This window comes from Pygocentrus nattereri, chromosome 4 (assembly GCF_015220715.1).
Source record: "Pygocentrus nattereri isolate fPygNat1 chromosome 4, fPygNat1.pri, whole genome shotgun sequence".
Lineage (NCBI taxonomy): Eukaryota > Metazoa > Chordata > Actinopteri > Characiformes > Serrasalmidae > Pygocentrus > Pygocentrus nattereri.
In genome coordinates, this window is record NC_051214.1 from 1,670,692 (window position 1) to 1,688,180 (window position 17,489).

General features: G+C 44.1%; 3 protein-coding genes across 3 annotated transcripts; all 3 read right to left on the reverse strand.

The window, feature by feature from the left end:
- Positions 1-999: 999 nt before the first annotated feature.
- On the reverse strand, positions 1,000-1,980 carry LOC108432803 (trace amine-associated receptor 13c-like). The gene has a single exon (XM_017706907.1). The coding sequence runs from the start codon at positions 1,978-1,980 to the stop codon at positions 1,000-1,002; it is 981 nt and encodes a 326-aa protein (XP_017562396.1).
- Positions 1,981-8,476: 6,496 nt separating this feature from the next.
- Positions 8,477-9,463, reverse strand: LOC119263296 (trace amine-associated receptor 13c-like). The gene has a single exon (XM_037538189.1). The coding sequence runs from the start codon at positions 9,461-9,463 to the stop codon at positions 8,477-8,479; it is 987 nt and encodes a 328-aa protein (XP_037394086.1).
- A 4,075-nt stretch (positions 9,464-13,538) lies between these two features.
- LOC119263298 (trace amine-associated receptor 13c-like) lies at positions 13,539-14,525 on the reverse strand. The gene has a single exon (XM_037538190.1). The coding sequence runs from the start codon at positions 14,523-14,525 to the stop codon at positions 13,539-13,541; it is 987 nt and encodes a 328-aa protein (XP_037394087.1).
- Positions 14,526-17,489: the final 2,964 nt, after the last annotated feature.

The following is a 17,489-nucleotide window of genomic DNA, read 5'->3' on the forward strand; positions in this document are numbered from 1 at the left end:
CCGTTGTTACTGTTGGGCTGTGAACCCAGTTTGTCACTGTTGGGTGTTTATATGGGTGTATATTCTTACACCGTGATGTATCTCAGTGCATGCCAGTCGATTAATTACACTATATGTAGACTGTGTCTCGTTCTCTTGCACTGTGTGGCCTTGCAGAAAGAGGCCCCGACCCGTCTGTGGCCCTGAGGCATGCTTTTATTCCACTGGTTAATTGTACATGGGTGAGGCGAATTGTCTTCATGACCTTCTTGACCTTTGTTTTGAAATGAACTCCATGAAGTGCTGTAGTTCTTTTGCTGTCTGAGGCTCCTGCCTGAAACGTACAGCCTCCACATTTATCTCATCCATCTGAACTCAATCTCGTACCCCAGTGTTTAATGAAATATATAAGTCCACATATAGATGGACTTAAGGGCCGTGACACTACCCTCATTTACTGAACGCGTGCCTAGAAATATGCTGAGTGTATCACGTTATTACGCATGTGTGGTTACAGAAATGCTGAGCGTTGAATGCTTGTGACACTGAGGGGCCATTCGAGAGTCAGAGCAGAAAGGGTGGTTTTGTGTTTGTCCCTTCTCATATACGCCAGATTTTAGGGATTCCATAGGTTTAAGATACTTGTACCTAATGAACTAGCAACTGTGTGTAGAGTATTTATGTGCAGTCATGACCTCTGTTGTAATTAACAAAGCAATGAGACAAAATCATGAGGGGGGAAAAAAAAACATTACAAGCATAACAGCAGATTGAGTATGTTTCCTTACCACTGCCAGGACCACGAAGCTGCTGTAAGTGCCTTAGGTTTTGTTTTATCTGCATAAATTGAGTTTTTATTAGTGCCATGTTCTTACAATAATGATAGAATTACACAACAGCTACATGTACAACTTCTATCAGCCTCTAGAAGTCATTCTATGTGTGTAATATAGTTTCTGCACAGAATAGGTTTAGCCGACTCTGTAAGTAAAATGCTTTCTATTGATACTCTTCTATGCACTAGTGGACATTTATCAGTGCAGAATCTGTTCTTAATATCTGAAGAGTTAAAATGATTTTAATGCACTTTCTGAACCACGGGTAAAACAAAGCATAGATGACCGGATTGACAGAAGAGTTAAGATACAGAAGAATCACCAGTTTTTCAAAAACGGTGCTCTCTATGGTGTTACTTACTAAAGCACAAAGAAAATAGGGAAACAAACAAGCCAAGAACACGGCCACTAGAATGCTGAGCACCTTCGCTGCTTTCCTCTCGGACTTCATCGAGTCTGCTGTGTTCTTTGAGGCCTGGGCTTTAGTTTGAATATTAAGGTCTCGGATGGCGTTGGCATGTTTCTTGGCAATAATAAAAACTAGCCCATAAAATATGATTATCATAGAACATGGAACAACAAAAGCGAGCAGGAGATCGATCAGGGACCAGACCTCATGTAACACAAAAAGACACATTTCAGGACACGCCATCAGCCCCGTGGAATTTCCGTTAAAATAAAGAACCACCGAGTTGTACGACATCAATAAAAACCAGTTACATGAAACCACAACGCAAGCTGTGTTCACAGACACCTTTTCAGTGTAGAGAAAAGGGTTTGAGATGGCAAAATACCGATCAACAGCAATGAGGGCGACGTTGTATATCGATATGCTTGTGACGAAAAAGGAGATAAAAATATAAAATACACACAAAGTTGGTCCAAAAACCCAACATGATTCAGTAAGACGACTCAGCTGGAACGGGAGCACAAACAGTCCGACCAGAAAGTCCGACGCAGCCAGAGAGAGGATGAGCATGTTGGTCGGTGTGTGGAGCTGCTTGAAGTGGCAGACGGAGATGATCACAAGCAGGTTTCCACACACTGTCAGCAGAACTACAGCAGCTGCACACACGTACAGCAACACATACACAGGAGACACGGATCTCTCCGGACAGGAAAACCCAAAGCAGAGATCGGTTTGGTTAAGCGCCGTAAGATTCATGGATCCAGCACTGAGAGTGTTCAAAGTAACGATTCAGATCCTGGCGTCTGCTGGGATGCAGTGATTTCACTGGTAAGAGTCCAGCTTCATGGTGAAAGGAGCTGCAGGCTCAGCAGACAAAAGCTCATATTTATATAGAACAGAACCTGATCACACCCACCAGATACATATGATGTCATTGATTCGGAAGACCGGGGTCCTCTCTGTGTGGAGTTTGCATGTTCTCCCCATGTCTGCGTGGGTTTCCTCCGGGTTCTCCGGTTTCCTCCCACAGTCCAAAGACATGCAGTCAGGCCAATTGGACATGCTACATTGCCCCTAGGTGTGAGTGTGTGTGTGATTGTGTATGTCTGTCTGTCTGCCCTGCGATGGACTGGCGTCCTGTCCAGGGTGTATCCTGCCTTCCGCCCGATGACCGCAATGTGTGTGTGATTCGGAAGAGGAAATTTACAGAGGGAATTATAACAATCATTAAAACAATAATACAACAACACTGATGTTTCTTAATCCACTGCAAATGGTTCATGTTTAACAGTGCAGCTTTTGCATCAACTACATCTGACTCAGTTCAGCAGGTGAATCAATAGGTCTTACTGAATCAGGTATGTTGTAAAAAAAACAAACTCCTCTACGGGCCTGCCGGACTCATTTGCTCAGGGATAAAGTGTGCTTACGTGTCAGAAATTCTCCGCTGTGCAGCACTAAGACAGGAAACACTTCAACTATTCAATTTCCAGTCAAAACAACCATTAAATACAAGCTATTCACTTCCAGACTCAAGGACAACAGGAGAGAAAGAATTAACAGAAAGATATGCACAAACCTCAACCACTCAACATAATTTCACTGTCCAGGTTTTGCCTTTAATACAACTTAGATTTTTTTGTGAGACTTGCTTTTAGATCTGAAGCAGGACTGGAGCTTGATTTTGGAGACGAATGCTTTGAGCATCGTTTAAACCGGGCCCAGCACACGCTCCACGATTACAGATGTTGCGGCAGATGTTTTTGTTGATTGTGTAACACAGCCACTATGAAATGAACCATTCCTTTCTGTAAGGCATGCATCTGTGTTATTGATACCAGGATGGGCTTTGCCTTAATCAGATGTTGGGGAAAACTGTGTCCACTCATTTTTGTAGAGAAACTTTCGTTTAGTTATGAAATATCATCAGGTTTGGTTCATTTTGGAGTTTGATATCAGTTTCAATTCACCATTCACACACTGGTCCCCATTATGTATAGTACTATTTAACCAATACCACATACTGATATGTTAATGATAAGGCGTCCAGTTTGCTGCTAGTATCAAACATTCATACTGCACAATTAAGCCCATGAATAAAGTCATGTATTTTATTGTCCACAGTGTGGCAGCACAGGCAAAGGACAACAGCACATATGAATGAAGCCATATAAACCACACACACTATATATAAATATATATATATCATATGTAATATGCAAATCATTTAAACCCTGTATTTAATTGAAAGTAGTACAAAGACGGCATATGAAATGTTAAACAAAGATTTTCATTTGCCAGCAACATATTTCAAAAAAGTTGAGGCTGCGTCTTTTAGAAGTAAAGACGAGGAAATATTCACCACTCTGTGAAAGAATGCACCAGCAAATAGAACAACGACTCAAGAACAGCATTTCTCAGTGTAACATAGCAAACATCTATGGTTCATGACATGATTTTAAAAGATTCCCAAGGCTCTGGAGTAAGCTCTGTATGCAGGGGACAAGGCCGAAAGCCAACATTAGCTGGCTGTGATCTTCACGGCTGTTTGGCGCACTGCATTATAAACCCACAGGATTCTGTAGTTGAAATCATTGCATGGGAAAACTTCCAAAAACCACTGTCTGCGAACACACTTTAGTGCTGTATCTGCAAATGCAAGTTAATAAACAGGATTATATAAACAGGATTCGTATATAAACAGGATCCAGAAACGCTGCCGCCTTCTCTGGGCCTGAATTCCTTTAATATGGACTGAGTTGAAGTGGAAAAGTGTCCTGTGGTCTGATTGGTCTAAATTTGAAATATTTTTTTGGAAAACATGGACGCTGTGTCCTCCAGGCTAAAGAGAAAAGGGACCATCTGGCTTGTTATCAGAGCACAGTTCAAAAGCCAGCACCTAAGGCTAAATTAATGCTGAACGATCTACAAAGGGTTTTTTCTATAAAGGGTTTTTTCTTTTACATCAGTAACAGCAGCGAGCTGTCTGGCTAACTAGCTTGATTATTTTACGTGTTTATGTTTCAGCTGTGCACGTATGGTCGGTTGCTAGGTAACAGACATGACAGTTGATTGTCGACTTTGAAGTAAGTTAAAATTTCCTAACTTGAGATAAGATGCTATAAGATAAGATTCATAAACCAAGATAAGATTTGCTTCTGTAATAAAAGTCTTCTGTGAATCTGTCAGATCTGAGGTTAAGACAAAAATGGCCCCAGGTGCTGAACTGGCTTGCCTCCCAATACAGGTAACAGAAATATGGAAGGCCTCACTACAGCAGCCTTCTCCCCACAATTATCAGAGTTAGTCTGCCTGCAGTCCAGACCTGCCATCCATTAAAAACATTTGGCGCATTATGAAATGAAAAACATGACACAGGAGACCTTGAACTGTTGAGCAGCTGAAATTCTGTATCGAGCAAGAATGGCCAGACATTTCACTTTCAAAACTACAACAGTCAGTGTCCTCAGTTCCCTTATAGAGGCTTATTAAAAGAAGAGGTCATGCAACACTGTGGTAAACATGCCCCTGTCCCAACTTTTTGAAATGTGTTGCTGCCATTAAATTCCAAATGAGCGTAATAAACAAACAAACAAACAAAAACAAACAAACAAACAAATAAATAAATAAACAAATGAATAAATAAATTCTCAGTTTCAACTATTTTTTTTCAAATTGATATTTTGTTTTTGTACTTGTTTTCCATTAAATATAGGATTTAAATTATTGCACATCGTTACATTCAGTTTCTATTTACATTTTGCACAGTGTCCCAACTTTTTTGGAAACAGGATTGTACACACACCTCTCCATGGATCACCACCTTATCGTGGTGGAGGGGTTGGCGTGCTTGAATGATCCTAGGAGCTATGTTGTCTGGAGCAAAAGCTCCTGGTAGGGTCTCCCAAGGCAAACTGGTCCTAGGTGACCGGTCAGACAAAGTGTGATCCATAATAACCCCTATGAAGACACAAAAGCAGGACTTGTGTACCCTGCCCGGAACAGGGTTACCGGGGCCCCACCCTGGAGCCAGGCCTGGGGGAGGAGTGCGCCAGCGAGCGTCTGGTGGCCGGGCATTTACTCATGGTGCCCGGCCGGGCCCAGCCTGAAGGAGTTACATGAGTCCCCCCTCCCATCGACCCACCACCAATGGGAGGGGCAGTAGTAGGGGTTCGGTGCTTTGTGGATCGGGCAGTGTCCGAAGGCGTGGGCCTTGGCGTTCTGATCCTCGGTTGCTGAAACTGGCTTTTGGAACTTGGAACGTTACCTCACTGGCGGGGAAGGAGCCTTAGTTGGTGCGCAAGGTTGAGAGATACCGGCTACATATAGTCGGGCTCACCTCAACACACAGCTTGGGCTCTGGGTCCAATCTCCTTGAGAGGGGCTGGACTTTATTCTTTTCTGGAGTTGCCCATGGTGAGAGGCGGCGGGCAGGTGTGGGCTTTCTCATAGCCCCTCGACTCTGCGCCTGTATGTTGGGGTTTTCCCCGGTGGACGAGAGGGTAGCTTCCCTACGCCTTCGGGTTGGGGAACGGGTCCTGACTGTTGTCTGTGCTTATGCACCGAACAGCAGTTCAGAGTATCCAGCCTTCTTAGAGTCCTTGGAAAGGGTGCTTGAAAGTGCTCCTCCTGGAGACTCTATTGTCCTACTGGGGGACTTTAACGCTCACGTGGGCAATGACAGTGAGACCTGGAGGGGTGTGATTGGGAGGAATGGCCTCTCTGATCTGAACCCGAGTGGTGTTCAGTTTTTGGACTTCTGTGCAAACCACAGTTTGTCCATCACGAACACCATGTTTGAACACAAGGATGTCCATAAGTGCACATGGCACCAGGACACCCTAGGCCACAGTTCAATTATTGACTTTGTAGTCGTGTCATCGGACTTGCGGCCATGTGTTTCAGACACTCGGGTAAAGAGAGGAGCTGAGCTGTCAACTGATCACCACCTGGTGGTGAGTTGGTTCAGGTGGTGGGGGAAGATGCCGGTCAGACCAGGCAAGCCCAAACGTATAGTGAGGGTTTGCTGGGAACGTCTGGCAGAAGAACCTGTCAGATTGATCTTCAACTCACACCTCCGTCAGAACTTTGACCAGATATCGGGGGAGGTGGGGGACATTGACTCAGAATGGGCCATGTTCCGTTCCTCCATTGTTGAAGCGGCTGACTGTAGCTGTGGCCGTAAGGTAGTTGGTGCCTGTCGGGGCGGTAATCTTCGAACCCGGTGGTGGACACCCCAGGTGAGAGATGCCGTCAAGCTGAAGAAGGAGTCCTACCGGGCATGGTTGGCCTGTGGGTCACCAGAGGCAGCTGGCAGGTATCGACAGGACAAGCAATCTGTGGCTTCAGTCATCGCCAAGGCAAAAACCTGTGTATGGGAGGAGTTTGGTGAGGCCTTGGAAAGTGACTTTAAGTCGGCTCTGAAAAGATTCTGGCAAACTGTCAGGCGACTCAGAAGGGGAAAGCAGTGTGCCACTAGCACTGTATATAGTGGAGATGGTGTGCTGTTGACTTTGACTGGCGACGTCATTGGGCGGTGGAAGGAATACTTTGAGGACCTCCTCAATCCCACCTACACGTTCTCCAGTGAGGAGGCTGAGTCTGGGGACATGGGAATAGGCTTGTCCATTACTGAGGCCGAAGTCGCTAAGGTAGTTAAGAAGCTCCTTGGTGGCAAGGCTCCAGGGGTGGATGAGATCCGCCCTGAGTTTCTCAAGGCTCTGGATGTTGTGGGGCCGTCTTGGCTGACACGCCTTTTCAACATTGCGTGGACATCGGGGGCAGTGCCACTGGATTGGCAGACTGGGGTGGCGGTGCCTCTTTTTAAAAAGGGGGACCGGAGGGTGTGTTCCAACTACAGGGGAATCACACTCCTCATATATGTATGTGAAATTGGCCAGAAGGTCAAAAAAAACATACTTGCCTTTTTTAAAAATTTTTTATTTAATTAAAAAAAAAAATAAAACCGCTCAAAGCTGTTGGTCTCTGGGTGCCGGTCACAGCACTCTGTGGATTTTCAACTCTGATCATCAGATTTATTGCCTTGCTCTTAGGCCACATCTTTTCTAATCCAAAGCTGGTGTCAGTTTTACAAAATAATGACCAGCATAACACCCAACCAGTACAGTTGGTGCACTAATTTTAAACCCATTTAAAAGGTTTCATGTTGAAAGATCACATTTTTTGGGGCATTTCCACAAATTGTCTCCCCAATGTAATCATGTACAATCATGTACACAGTCCTGAGGGTGAAGGCTAGGATGTGCTTCCTCAGAGTCATATGAAGGCAGCCTCCTCATCTTTTCCAGTTGATGCTCACGCAGCATTATTGGACAGCTGAACATGATTGGAGGAAAACGCTAACTGCCAATTCTGCTGCTTCAGCCAGTAGATGCCCAGACAGGCATCGTGTGACACTCACTGAGCTCTTCAGGTCGACCCATTCTACTGCAGAGGGTTGCCTGTGCAGAATGGCCGAGCTGTTTGCAATGAGTGTGGCCGAAACACCTAAACTTGCTAATTATGTCCACATACTTTTGGCCACATAGTGTATTTTGAGTGATTTGCTGTGCTGACTGGCTTTGAATAGCTTGGTTGCGATAGGGTTCATCTAGTCTTTTACTGTTTAGGTTGGTGCTGATTTTCTCTGTCCACCAGTCAAATATCGACAACTTCTTTTCCAAACGAGCAACACTCTTATGTAATACAGTTCGCATTAAAGTATGATGTAATAAACCTTCTGCATGACGGGCAGAGATACTGTCCACTATACTAACAAGGACAAGGCACATATATTTAGTTATAATATATAAGTACAGTACCTTTATCAGCGTTCTACACATATTCCATTCCAGCTCAATGGAGATTTACCTTAATAGTTTTTCAGTCAACACTGACACCAACATTTCAGGAAAGATCTGTATACATAATAAAGAAAACAGATCTTTTTGTTTACTCAGACACCACTTTCTTGAGTATAACTCAGGTAAACCCACAATGAGCATCATCTTTAAAGCTGTCTTTACTCTGGCATGCCATCAAAACAGGTGAATCACTGAAGACTTGAGTCATCTAAGTGTGTCAAGGAGCCTAGATCAATTTGTACATGCCTCTTTAAAGGCTCCCAGCTGAACATCGGATAGTTTGAAAAAAAATCTAGTTTTATGCTGTTACATTTAAACAACATTAAAGAAAATCCGTACCTTCTGAAAACTTGTTCAGAACTCAGGTGAACTAATACCTGTTTCGTTCGTCAAAGGACTTTTATCAATTCAGAATCTGTTCTAAATATTTGAAGAGTTAAAGTGAGTCTAACACACTTCCTAAACCACGGATAAAACAAAGCATAGATCACTGGATTTATGGTGGAGTTTAAATAAACCAGGAGCAGCACTTTCTGAAAAGAGTCTGCTTCAATTTCAACGACATTGCCTAATAAACTGTAAATAAAATATGGAAACAGACAAGCCAGAAACACAGAAACCAAAACGCCGAGCACTTTCGCCGCTTTTCGCTCAGATCTCATAGAGTCTGTCATGTTCTTTGATGTCTGAGTCCTAGTTTGAGCGTTAAGCTCTCGGATGGCGGTGGCGTGTTTCTTGGCTATAATAAAAACTAGAGTATAGAATATGATTATAACAGCGCATGGGAAAACAAACGTAACCAGAAGGTCAACCAGAGACCAGACCTCATCCAACAACAGAAAGCAGTCTCTGGGGCACGTTAGTACGGTTCTCAGGTTTCCAGTGAAGTACTGAAGTGCTACATTATATAAGAGCAATACAAACCAGTCACATAAAACCACAAAGCACACAGTGATCACAGAGACCGCTTTAGTGTAGAGAAACGGGTTAGACAGAGCAAAATACCGATCAACTGCGATCAGAGCAACATTATATATAGACGTGCTTGTAAGAAAATAGGAGGTTAATATAAAACTTATACAGAACCCTCTATTAAAAACCCAGCAGGATTCAATCGTCCATATTAATACAATAGGGAGCACGAGAGCTCCGACCAGACAGTCCGACACAGCCAGGGAGAGGATGAGCATGTTAGTCGGTGTGTGGAGCTGCTTGAAGTGGCAGACGGAGATGATGATGAGCAGGTTTCCACACACTGTCAGCAGAACTACAGCAGCTGCACACACATACAGCAACACATACACTGCAGATACAGATCTCTCTGGGCAGGAAAACCTGAGGCATTGGTCAGTTTGGTTATCTTGAATAAAATTCATAGATCCAGCATGTCAAAGGAGTCTGATCTGAGAGGCTGCAGTGTCAGCGCTGAGGTGATAATGCCCAAGCTCTGGGCCAGGAGCTCGGATATTAATACGGTTCACAGCTACTCACTCCCACTCATTTGAATAATAGAGTCATCCATATGATGTTGTGATGTGCGAGTAAGCTCACGCAGTGCTCAAATTCTCCTGTGTCCTTCACTGTTTTTTTACATTTTTTACATTACATTCAGCCCCAGGTGCTGAACTGGCTTGCCTCCCAATATAGGTAACAGAAATATGGAAGGCCTCACTACAGCAGCCTTCTCCCCACAATTATCAGAGTTAGTCTGCCTGCAGTCCAGACCTGCCATCCATTAAAAACATTTGGTGCATTATGAAATGAAAAACATGACACAGGAGACCTTGAACTGTTGAGCAGCTGAAATTCTGTATCGAGCAAGAATGGCCAGACATTTCACTTTCAAAACTACAACAGTCAGTGTCCTCAGTTCCCTTATAGAGGCTTATTAAAAGAAGAGGTCATGCAACACTGTGGTAAACATGCCCCTGTCCCAACTTTTTGCAATGTGTTGCTGCCATTAAATTCCAAATGCGTGTAATAAATAAACAAACAAACAAACAAACAAATAAATAAATTCTCAGTTTCAACTATTTTTTCAAATTGATATTTTGTCTTTGTACTTGTTTTCCATTAAATATAGGATTTAAATTATTGCACATCATTACATTCAGTTTCTATTCACATTTTGCACCGTGTCCCAACTTTTTTGGAAACAGGATTGTACACACACCTCTCCATGGATCACCACCTTATTGTGGTGGAGGGGTTTGTGTGCTTGAATGATCCTAGGAGCTCTGTTGTCTGGTGCAAAAGCTCCTGATGGGGTCTCCCAAGGCAAACTGGTCCTAGGTGACTGGTCAGACAAAGTGTGATCCAAAAATACCCCTATTGAAAAAGAAAAAAAAAAACAGGACTTGTGTACCCTGCCTACCTTTCCCTTACCTCACTGGTGGGGAAGGAGCCTGATTTGGTGCGTGAGGTTGAGAGATACCGGCTAGATATAGTCGGGCTCACCTCAACACACAGCTTGGGCTCTGGGTCCAATCTCCTTGAGAGGGGCTGGACTTTATTCTTTTCTGGGGTTGCCCATGGTGAGAGGTGGCGGGCAGGTGTGGGCTTTCTCATAGCCCTCGACCTGGCGCCTGTATGTTGGGGTTTTCTCCGGTGGACGAGAGGGTAGCTTCCCTTGGGGAACGGGTCCTGACTGTTGTCTGTGCTTATGCACCGAACAGCAGTTCAGAGTACCCAGCCTTCTTAGAGTCTTTGGGAGGGGTGCTTGAAAGTGCTCCTCCTGGAGACTCTATTGTCCTACTAGGCTCACGTGGGAAATGACAGTGAGACCTGGAGGGGCACCAGGACACCCTAGGCTGCAGTTCATTGATTGAATTTGTAGTTGTGTCATCGGACTTGCGGCCATGTGTTTTGGTAAAGAGAGGAGCTGAGCTGTGAACTGATCACCACCTGGTGGTGAGTTGGATCAGGTGGTTGGAGAAGATGCCGGTCAGACCAGGCAAACCCAAATGTATAGTGATGGTTTGCAGATTGCAGACAGACTTTGACCAGATATCGGGGGAGGTGAGGGACATTGACTCAGAATGGGCCATGTTCCGTTCCTCCATTGTTGAAGCGGCTGACTGTAGCTGTGGTCGCAAGGTAGTTGGTGCCTGTCGGGGCGGTAATCCTCAAACTCGGTGGTGGATACCCCAGGTGAGAGACGGCGTCAAGCTGAAAAAGGAGTCCTACTGGGCATGGTTGGTCTGTGGGACACCAGAGGCAGCTGGCAGGTATCGACAGGCCAAGCAATCTGCGGCTTCAGTCGTCACCAAGACAAAAACCTGGGTGTAGGAGGAATTTGGTGAGGCCTTGGAAAATGACTTTAAGTCGGCTCCAAAAAGATTCTGGCAAACCATCAGGCGACTCAGAAGGGGAAATCAGTGTGCCACTAGCACTGTATATAGTGGAGAAGGTGTGCTGTTGACTTCGACTGGAGACGTCATTGGGCGGTGGAAGGAATACTTTGAGGACCTCCTCAATTCCACCGACATGCTCTCCAGTGAGGAGGCAGAGTCTGGGGACACAGGAATAGGCTTGTCCATTACTGAGTCCCCAGTAATGTAAAGTCACTAAGGTAGTTAAAAAGCTCCTTGGTGGCAGGGCTCCAAGCTTGGATGAGATCCGTCTGGAGTTCCTCAAAGCTCTGGATGTTGTGGGGCTGTCTTGGCTGACACGCCTTTTCAACATTGCGTGGACATCGGGGGCGGTGCCACTGGATTGGCAGACTGGGGTGGCAGTGCCTCTTTTTAAAAAGGGGGACCGGAGGGTGTGTTCCAACTACAGGGGAATCACACTCCTCAGCCTCCCTGGTAAGGTCTATGCAGGGGTACTGGAGAAGAGAGTCCGGCTTATAGTTGAACCTCGGATTCAGGAGGAGCAGTGCGGTTTCCGTACGGGTCGTGGAACACTGGACCAACTCTTCACCCTCTCCAGGATTCTGGAGGGTTCATGGGTGTTTGCCCAACCAGTCCACATGTGCTTTGTGGATTTGGAGAAGGCATTCGACTGTGTTCCCCGGGGTATTCAGTGGGAGGTGCTTCAGGAGTACGGGGTACATGGCTTTTTGCTATGAGCCATTCAGGCCCTGTACAAACAAAGCAGGAGTTTGGTTCGCATGGCCGGCAGTAAGTCAGACTTGTTCCCAGTGAGAGTTGGACTCCGTCAGGGCTGCCCTTTGTCACCGATTCTATTCATAATTTTCATGGACAGAATTTCTAGGCGCAGTCAGGGGATGGAGGGTGTCTGGTTTGGTGACCTCAAGGTCACATCGCTGCTGTTTGCAGATGATGTGGTCCTATTGGAGACAGCAGATTGTGAACTTCAGCTTTCGCTGGATCGGTTTGCAGCCGACTGTGAAGCGGCTGGGATGAGAATCAGTACCTCCAAATCCGAGCCCATGGTTCTCAGGCGGAAAAAGAGCGGAGAGCCCTCTCTGGGTCGGGGATAGGCTCTTGCCTCAAGTGGAGGAGTTTAAGTATCTCGGGTCTTGTTCACGAGTGATGGTAAAAGGGAGCGGGAGATTGACAGGTGGATTGGTGCTGGGTCAGCAGCGATGCGGGCTCTTTACCGGTCTGTTGTGGTAAAGAAAGAGCTGAGCCATAAGGCAAGGCTCTCGTGGGGCCCCATGGTTGGCAGATAACTAGATGATGAGATACAGTTGGAATTTTAGACATGGGATAACGCTAATGCGTGTGGTGCAGTGAATATACATATTTTCACAATATATTTGAGTACATTCTAATGTTGAAACTGTTTTGCTGAAATGGATTTATTTCTTTTAATGGAAATCCTTCTGTCCATTAGGGGCACTATATGTATGTGAAATTGGCCAGAAGATAAAAAAAAACATACTTGCCTTTTTTTTTTTTTACTATTATTTATTTATTTTTAAATAAAACCGCTCAAAGCTATTGGTCTCTTGGTGCCAGTCACAGCACTCTGTGGATTTTCAACTCTGATCATCAGATTTATTGCCTTGCTCTTAGGCCACATCTTTTCTAATCTAAAGCTTTAGGTGTCAGTTTTACAAAATAATGACACCCAACCAGTACAGTTGGTGCACTAATGTTAAACCCATTTAAAAGGTTTCATGTTGAAAGATCACATTTTTGGGGGCATTTCCACAAATTGTCTCGCCAATGTAATCATGTACAATCATGTACACAGTCCTGAGGGTGAAGGCTTTAAAGCTGTCTTTACTCTGGCATGCCATCAAAACAGGTGAATCACTGAAGACATGAGTCATCTAAGTGTGTCAAGGAGCCTAGATCAATTTGTACATGTCTCTTTAAAGCTCCCAGCTGAACATCTGATAGGTTGAAAAAAAATCTAGTTTTATGCTGTTACATATGATTACTGTACATTTAAACAACATTAAAAAAAATCTCAAGAGTCAGATCCGTACCTTCTGAAAACTTGTTCAAAACTCAGGTGAACTAATACCTGTTTCGTTCGTCAAAGGACTTTTATCAATTCAGAATCTGTTCTAAATATTTGAAGAGTTAAAGTGAGTCTAACACACTTCCTAAACCACGGATAAAACAAAGCATAGATCACTGGATTTATGGTGGAGTTTAAATAAACCAGGAGCAGCACTTTCTGAAAAGAGTCTGCTTCAATTTCAACGACATTGCCTAATAAACTGTAAATAAAATATGGAAACAGACAAGCCAGAAACACAGAAACCAAAACGCCGAGCACTTTCGCCGCTTTTCGCTCAGATCTCATAGAGTCTGTCATGTTCTTTGATGTCTGAGTCCTAGTTTGAGCGTTAAGCTCTCGGATGGCGGTGGCGTGTTTCTTGGCTATAATAAAAACTAGAGTATAGAATATGATTATAACAGCGCATGGGAAAACAAACGTAACCAGAAGGTCAACCAGAGACCAGACCTCATCCAACAACAGAAAGCAGTCTCTGGGGCACGTTAGTACGGTTCTCAGGTTTCCAGTGAAGTACTGAAGTGCTACATTATATAAGAGCAATACAAACCAGTCACATAAAACCACAAAGCACACAGTGATCACAGAGACCGCTTTAGTGTAGAGAAACGGGTTAGACAGAGCAAAATACCGATCAACTGCGATCAGAGCAACATTATATATAGACGTGCTTGTAAGAAAATAGGAGGTTAATATAAAACTTATACAGAACCCTCTATTAAAAACCCAGCAGGACTCAATCGTCCATATTAATACAATAGGGAGCACGAGAGCTCCGACCAGACAGTCCGACACAGCCAGGGAGAGGATGAGCATGTTAGTCGGTGTGTGGAGCTGCTTGAAGTGACAGACGGAGATGATGATGAGCAGGTTTCCACACACTGTCAGCAGAACTACAGCAGCTGCACACACATACAGCAACACATACACTGCAGATACAGACCTCTCTGGGCAGGAAAACCTGAGGCATTGGTCAGTTTGGTTATCTTGAATAAAATTCATAGATCCAGCATGTCAAAGGAGTCTGATCTGAGAGGCTGCAGTGTCAGCGCTGAGGTGATAATGCCCAAGCTCTGGGCCAGGAGCTCGGATATTAATACGGTTCACAGCTACTCACTCCCACTCATTTGAATAATAGAGTCATCCATATGATGTTGTGATGTGCGAGTAAGCTCACGCAGTGCTCAAAGTCTCCGGTGTCCTTCATGGTTTTTTTATTTTTCCATTTTACAGGGAACAGGCTAGATTAGACCAAAAATACAGAAGGGATAGTGGCGTATATCTGTTGTGAGAAGATGCTGAAGTTTTTATTACAGTTCTTATTATTGTTCTGCATGTTTTCCCATTTCTCCTCGACTGCCTCCTCTGCCTATGAGCAGCCGGAACGGCAGGGCGGTCTCCCACCGCGGATGTTTTAGATATTTAAACCCTTGAGCGGTACACTCTGACCTTTGTTACCTAGTAGTGAAGTGATTTTATTCATTTTCTCTGTGCGTCAGTTAGAATTTCTCCCACGGCATCTGGATCAGTTGGCAAATTAAGAAAATTATTGAATTATTCACATCAGTCATAAATAGATTTATTTTAATTTTATAAATCAAAATAACAATAATAATAATAAAAATTGGCATGAATAACAAATTATTAACTAAACAAACTTTAAACAAGTACATGTGATATTTGAACAAATATAGTACTGAGCAGAGGTCAGAGATCATTCTTCTCAGGAGCCTCGCTTTCAGCTCCTCAAAGAACCTGCAGACACGTCTCCAAAGCTCAGTCTGAGAAGCTGGTTGATGATTTTCTGAAGTGATCAAACCCATTCAGTGGTGCTGAGGTCTGGACTCTGGGGTGGTCAGTCCATCGTCCAGCTTCTTTGTTTGATGTGTCCGTCTCCTTTTCTCAGCGAGGTTCTTCTTGATCAGCTACACGTCCTTTCAGACCCACAGCGCTGAGTGGTCTTCTCACAGTGGAAGGATGGACAGAAACACCTGTGGATGTTTTCAGATCTGAAGCAGCTTGATCTTCTCCTCTCTCTCAGAGATCAAAGCTTTCAGTGCTGTTTATCTGATGGGGCAGTTTTGGGGTCGACCAGCTCTTCCAGGTGGTCTTTTTTCTAGTTTTTTTCATTTATTTTTCTTTGACTTTCTCCCTTCTTTGCAAACAGATTAGGCTGTGTCTAATCTTCTCAGACAAATCTCTCAAAAAAATGACCAACTTTCAGTTGATGGTCATTGTGACGTGAAATCAGACGAATCAGATGTGTGAAGTGTCTGCCTTTTGCTCAGTACGCATGTGTAATATTTTCCTCAGACTTCAGCACATTACAGCACGAGTGGTTACTTGGAAATCATGTAGTAACAACATACATAGAAGGTAGTGAAGTTTGGTTGCTAAAAAAAGTTTGAGACTCTGCTGTAAGTCGGTGTCCTCCTGCTTTAACACCAGTCATTCCTATTTTCATTTAGAAAGCAAGATATTATAGAGACTACTGCGAAGAAGTAATGGAAGCAGTGGTCAGGGAGAGGAAATTAAGCAGTGAGCATGATCCCCTCTATGAAAAGTTTGTATATTTTGTAGTTAAATGCATCAAACTGGTGCACTAAAAGAGCAAAATTAAGAGGTTACACCTATGAAGAGCGCTGTGCTCTAAACCAGGGTTTCTCAACCTGTGGGCTGCAGACCACTGTGGTGGTCCGCTGGCCTGTACTCAGTGGGGAGGCAGTAGTTTGTAGTGGGCTGGTAGAGATGTGGAAGTAAAAACATTGCAGTCGCAGGCTAATTAAATGCCATCAGATTGAGACAATGCAGCCATGGGGAACAGCACAGACAGCTAGTCAGAGACGGAGAGGTTCCTTGGGATGCCACCATGTTCTGTGCTGACATATCAAACTTCTTCAGTTTGCTCTGTTTTGTCGTATGTTAATCCACCCGTATTAGAGTCTGCATCAAACAGCTGAACTGGTCCGGCAAAACCCACAGGTCTCTGTCCACTTCCAGCTGAACCTTGTTCAGGTCACTGCTGGTGTGAACTCATTTTATGATGAAATGAGGGAATTCAGTAACAGAGCTGGCTTTCCTCTTCTTCCAGCAGCAGGTCAGCGCTGTATACTGTCAGTTTAATCTGCCTGTTTTAACGTCTGACTCTTTACAGACTCTCGCTGCACTTATGTCATTTTTATCAGCTGCAGGACTGATATAAGTGTCTATAAATAATATCTGCTTTTGATTTTTGGCCGAGCATCAGCGACCTGCGTGCTTTAACTCAAACTGAAAAACCTTTGACATAGAAGCACATATCAAGTAAAGTTTATCCTTATTGTTGAACCACTGAGTTGGTGTGGGGTTTGTTTCAAATGAGACGCTATAACCTTCAAAGCTAGACATATCTAGAGACCAAACAGTTACTCCTGTGGAAAAAAAACACACACAAAAAAATGTTGATTTTAGTTGTTCTGTGGGCCGCTATGCGTCACAGTTATAAACGGGTGGGCTTTGGAGTGGAAAAGGTTGAGAACCCCTGATCTAAACTATTTTGTACTTTAGTAATTGAATCGTATGCATATTGGTAGTATAGGTGTGAATGAAGACACAGCAAAAAGGTCACATTAGTTGACATTACAGAAATCCTAATGTTACATGAAGAGCCAACTTGCCCCTGAGGGGCTAAAGCAGTTATGTGTAGGACATTAGGTTGTGTAAATGTTTGCCTCTATTCTCAGAGCTCGCTGATATAGTACAGTAGCTCTGGTTAGAGCATGCAGTTGTTTTCTGAAGGGCAAAAAAAATACGCTACCAGATGTGTTAACAGGTTCGACGTCAACTTTTCTGTCTCAGAAACAAAATAAAAGTCCTCAAATTCAGTGCACTGCCTTAAAGCAAGGAGACGAGAGTCGGACACACTGACGTTAATGCTCCTTAGCCAAGCTCAAAGTAGATTGATGTTAGCTGTCACTGAAAACTGCA

Excerpts from the sequence above, each read along its gene's own strand:
- LOC108432803 (XM_017706907.1), bottom strand. The coding sequence starts at position 1,980 with ATGAATCTTACGGCGCTTAACCAAACCGATCTCTGCTTTGGGTTTTCC.
- LOC119263296 (XM_037538189.1), bottom strand. The coding sequence starts at position 9,463 with ATGAATTTTATTCAAGATAACCAAACTGACCAATGCCTCAGGTTTTCC.
- LOC119263298 (XM_037538190.1), bottom strand. The coding sequence starts at position 14,525 with ATGAATTTTATTCAAGATAACCAAACTGACCAATGCCTCAGGTTTTCC.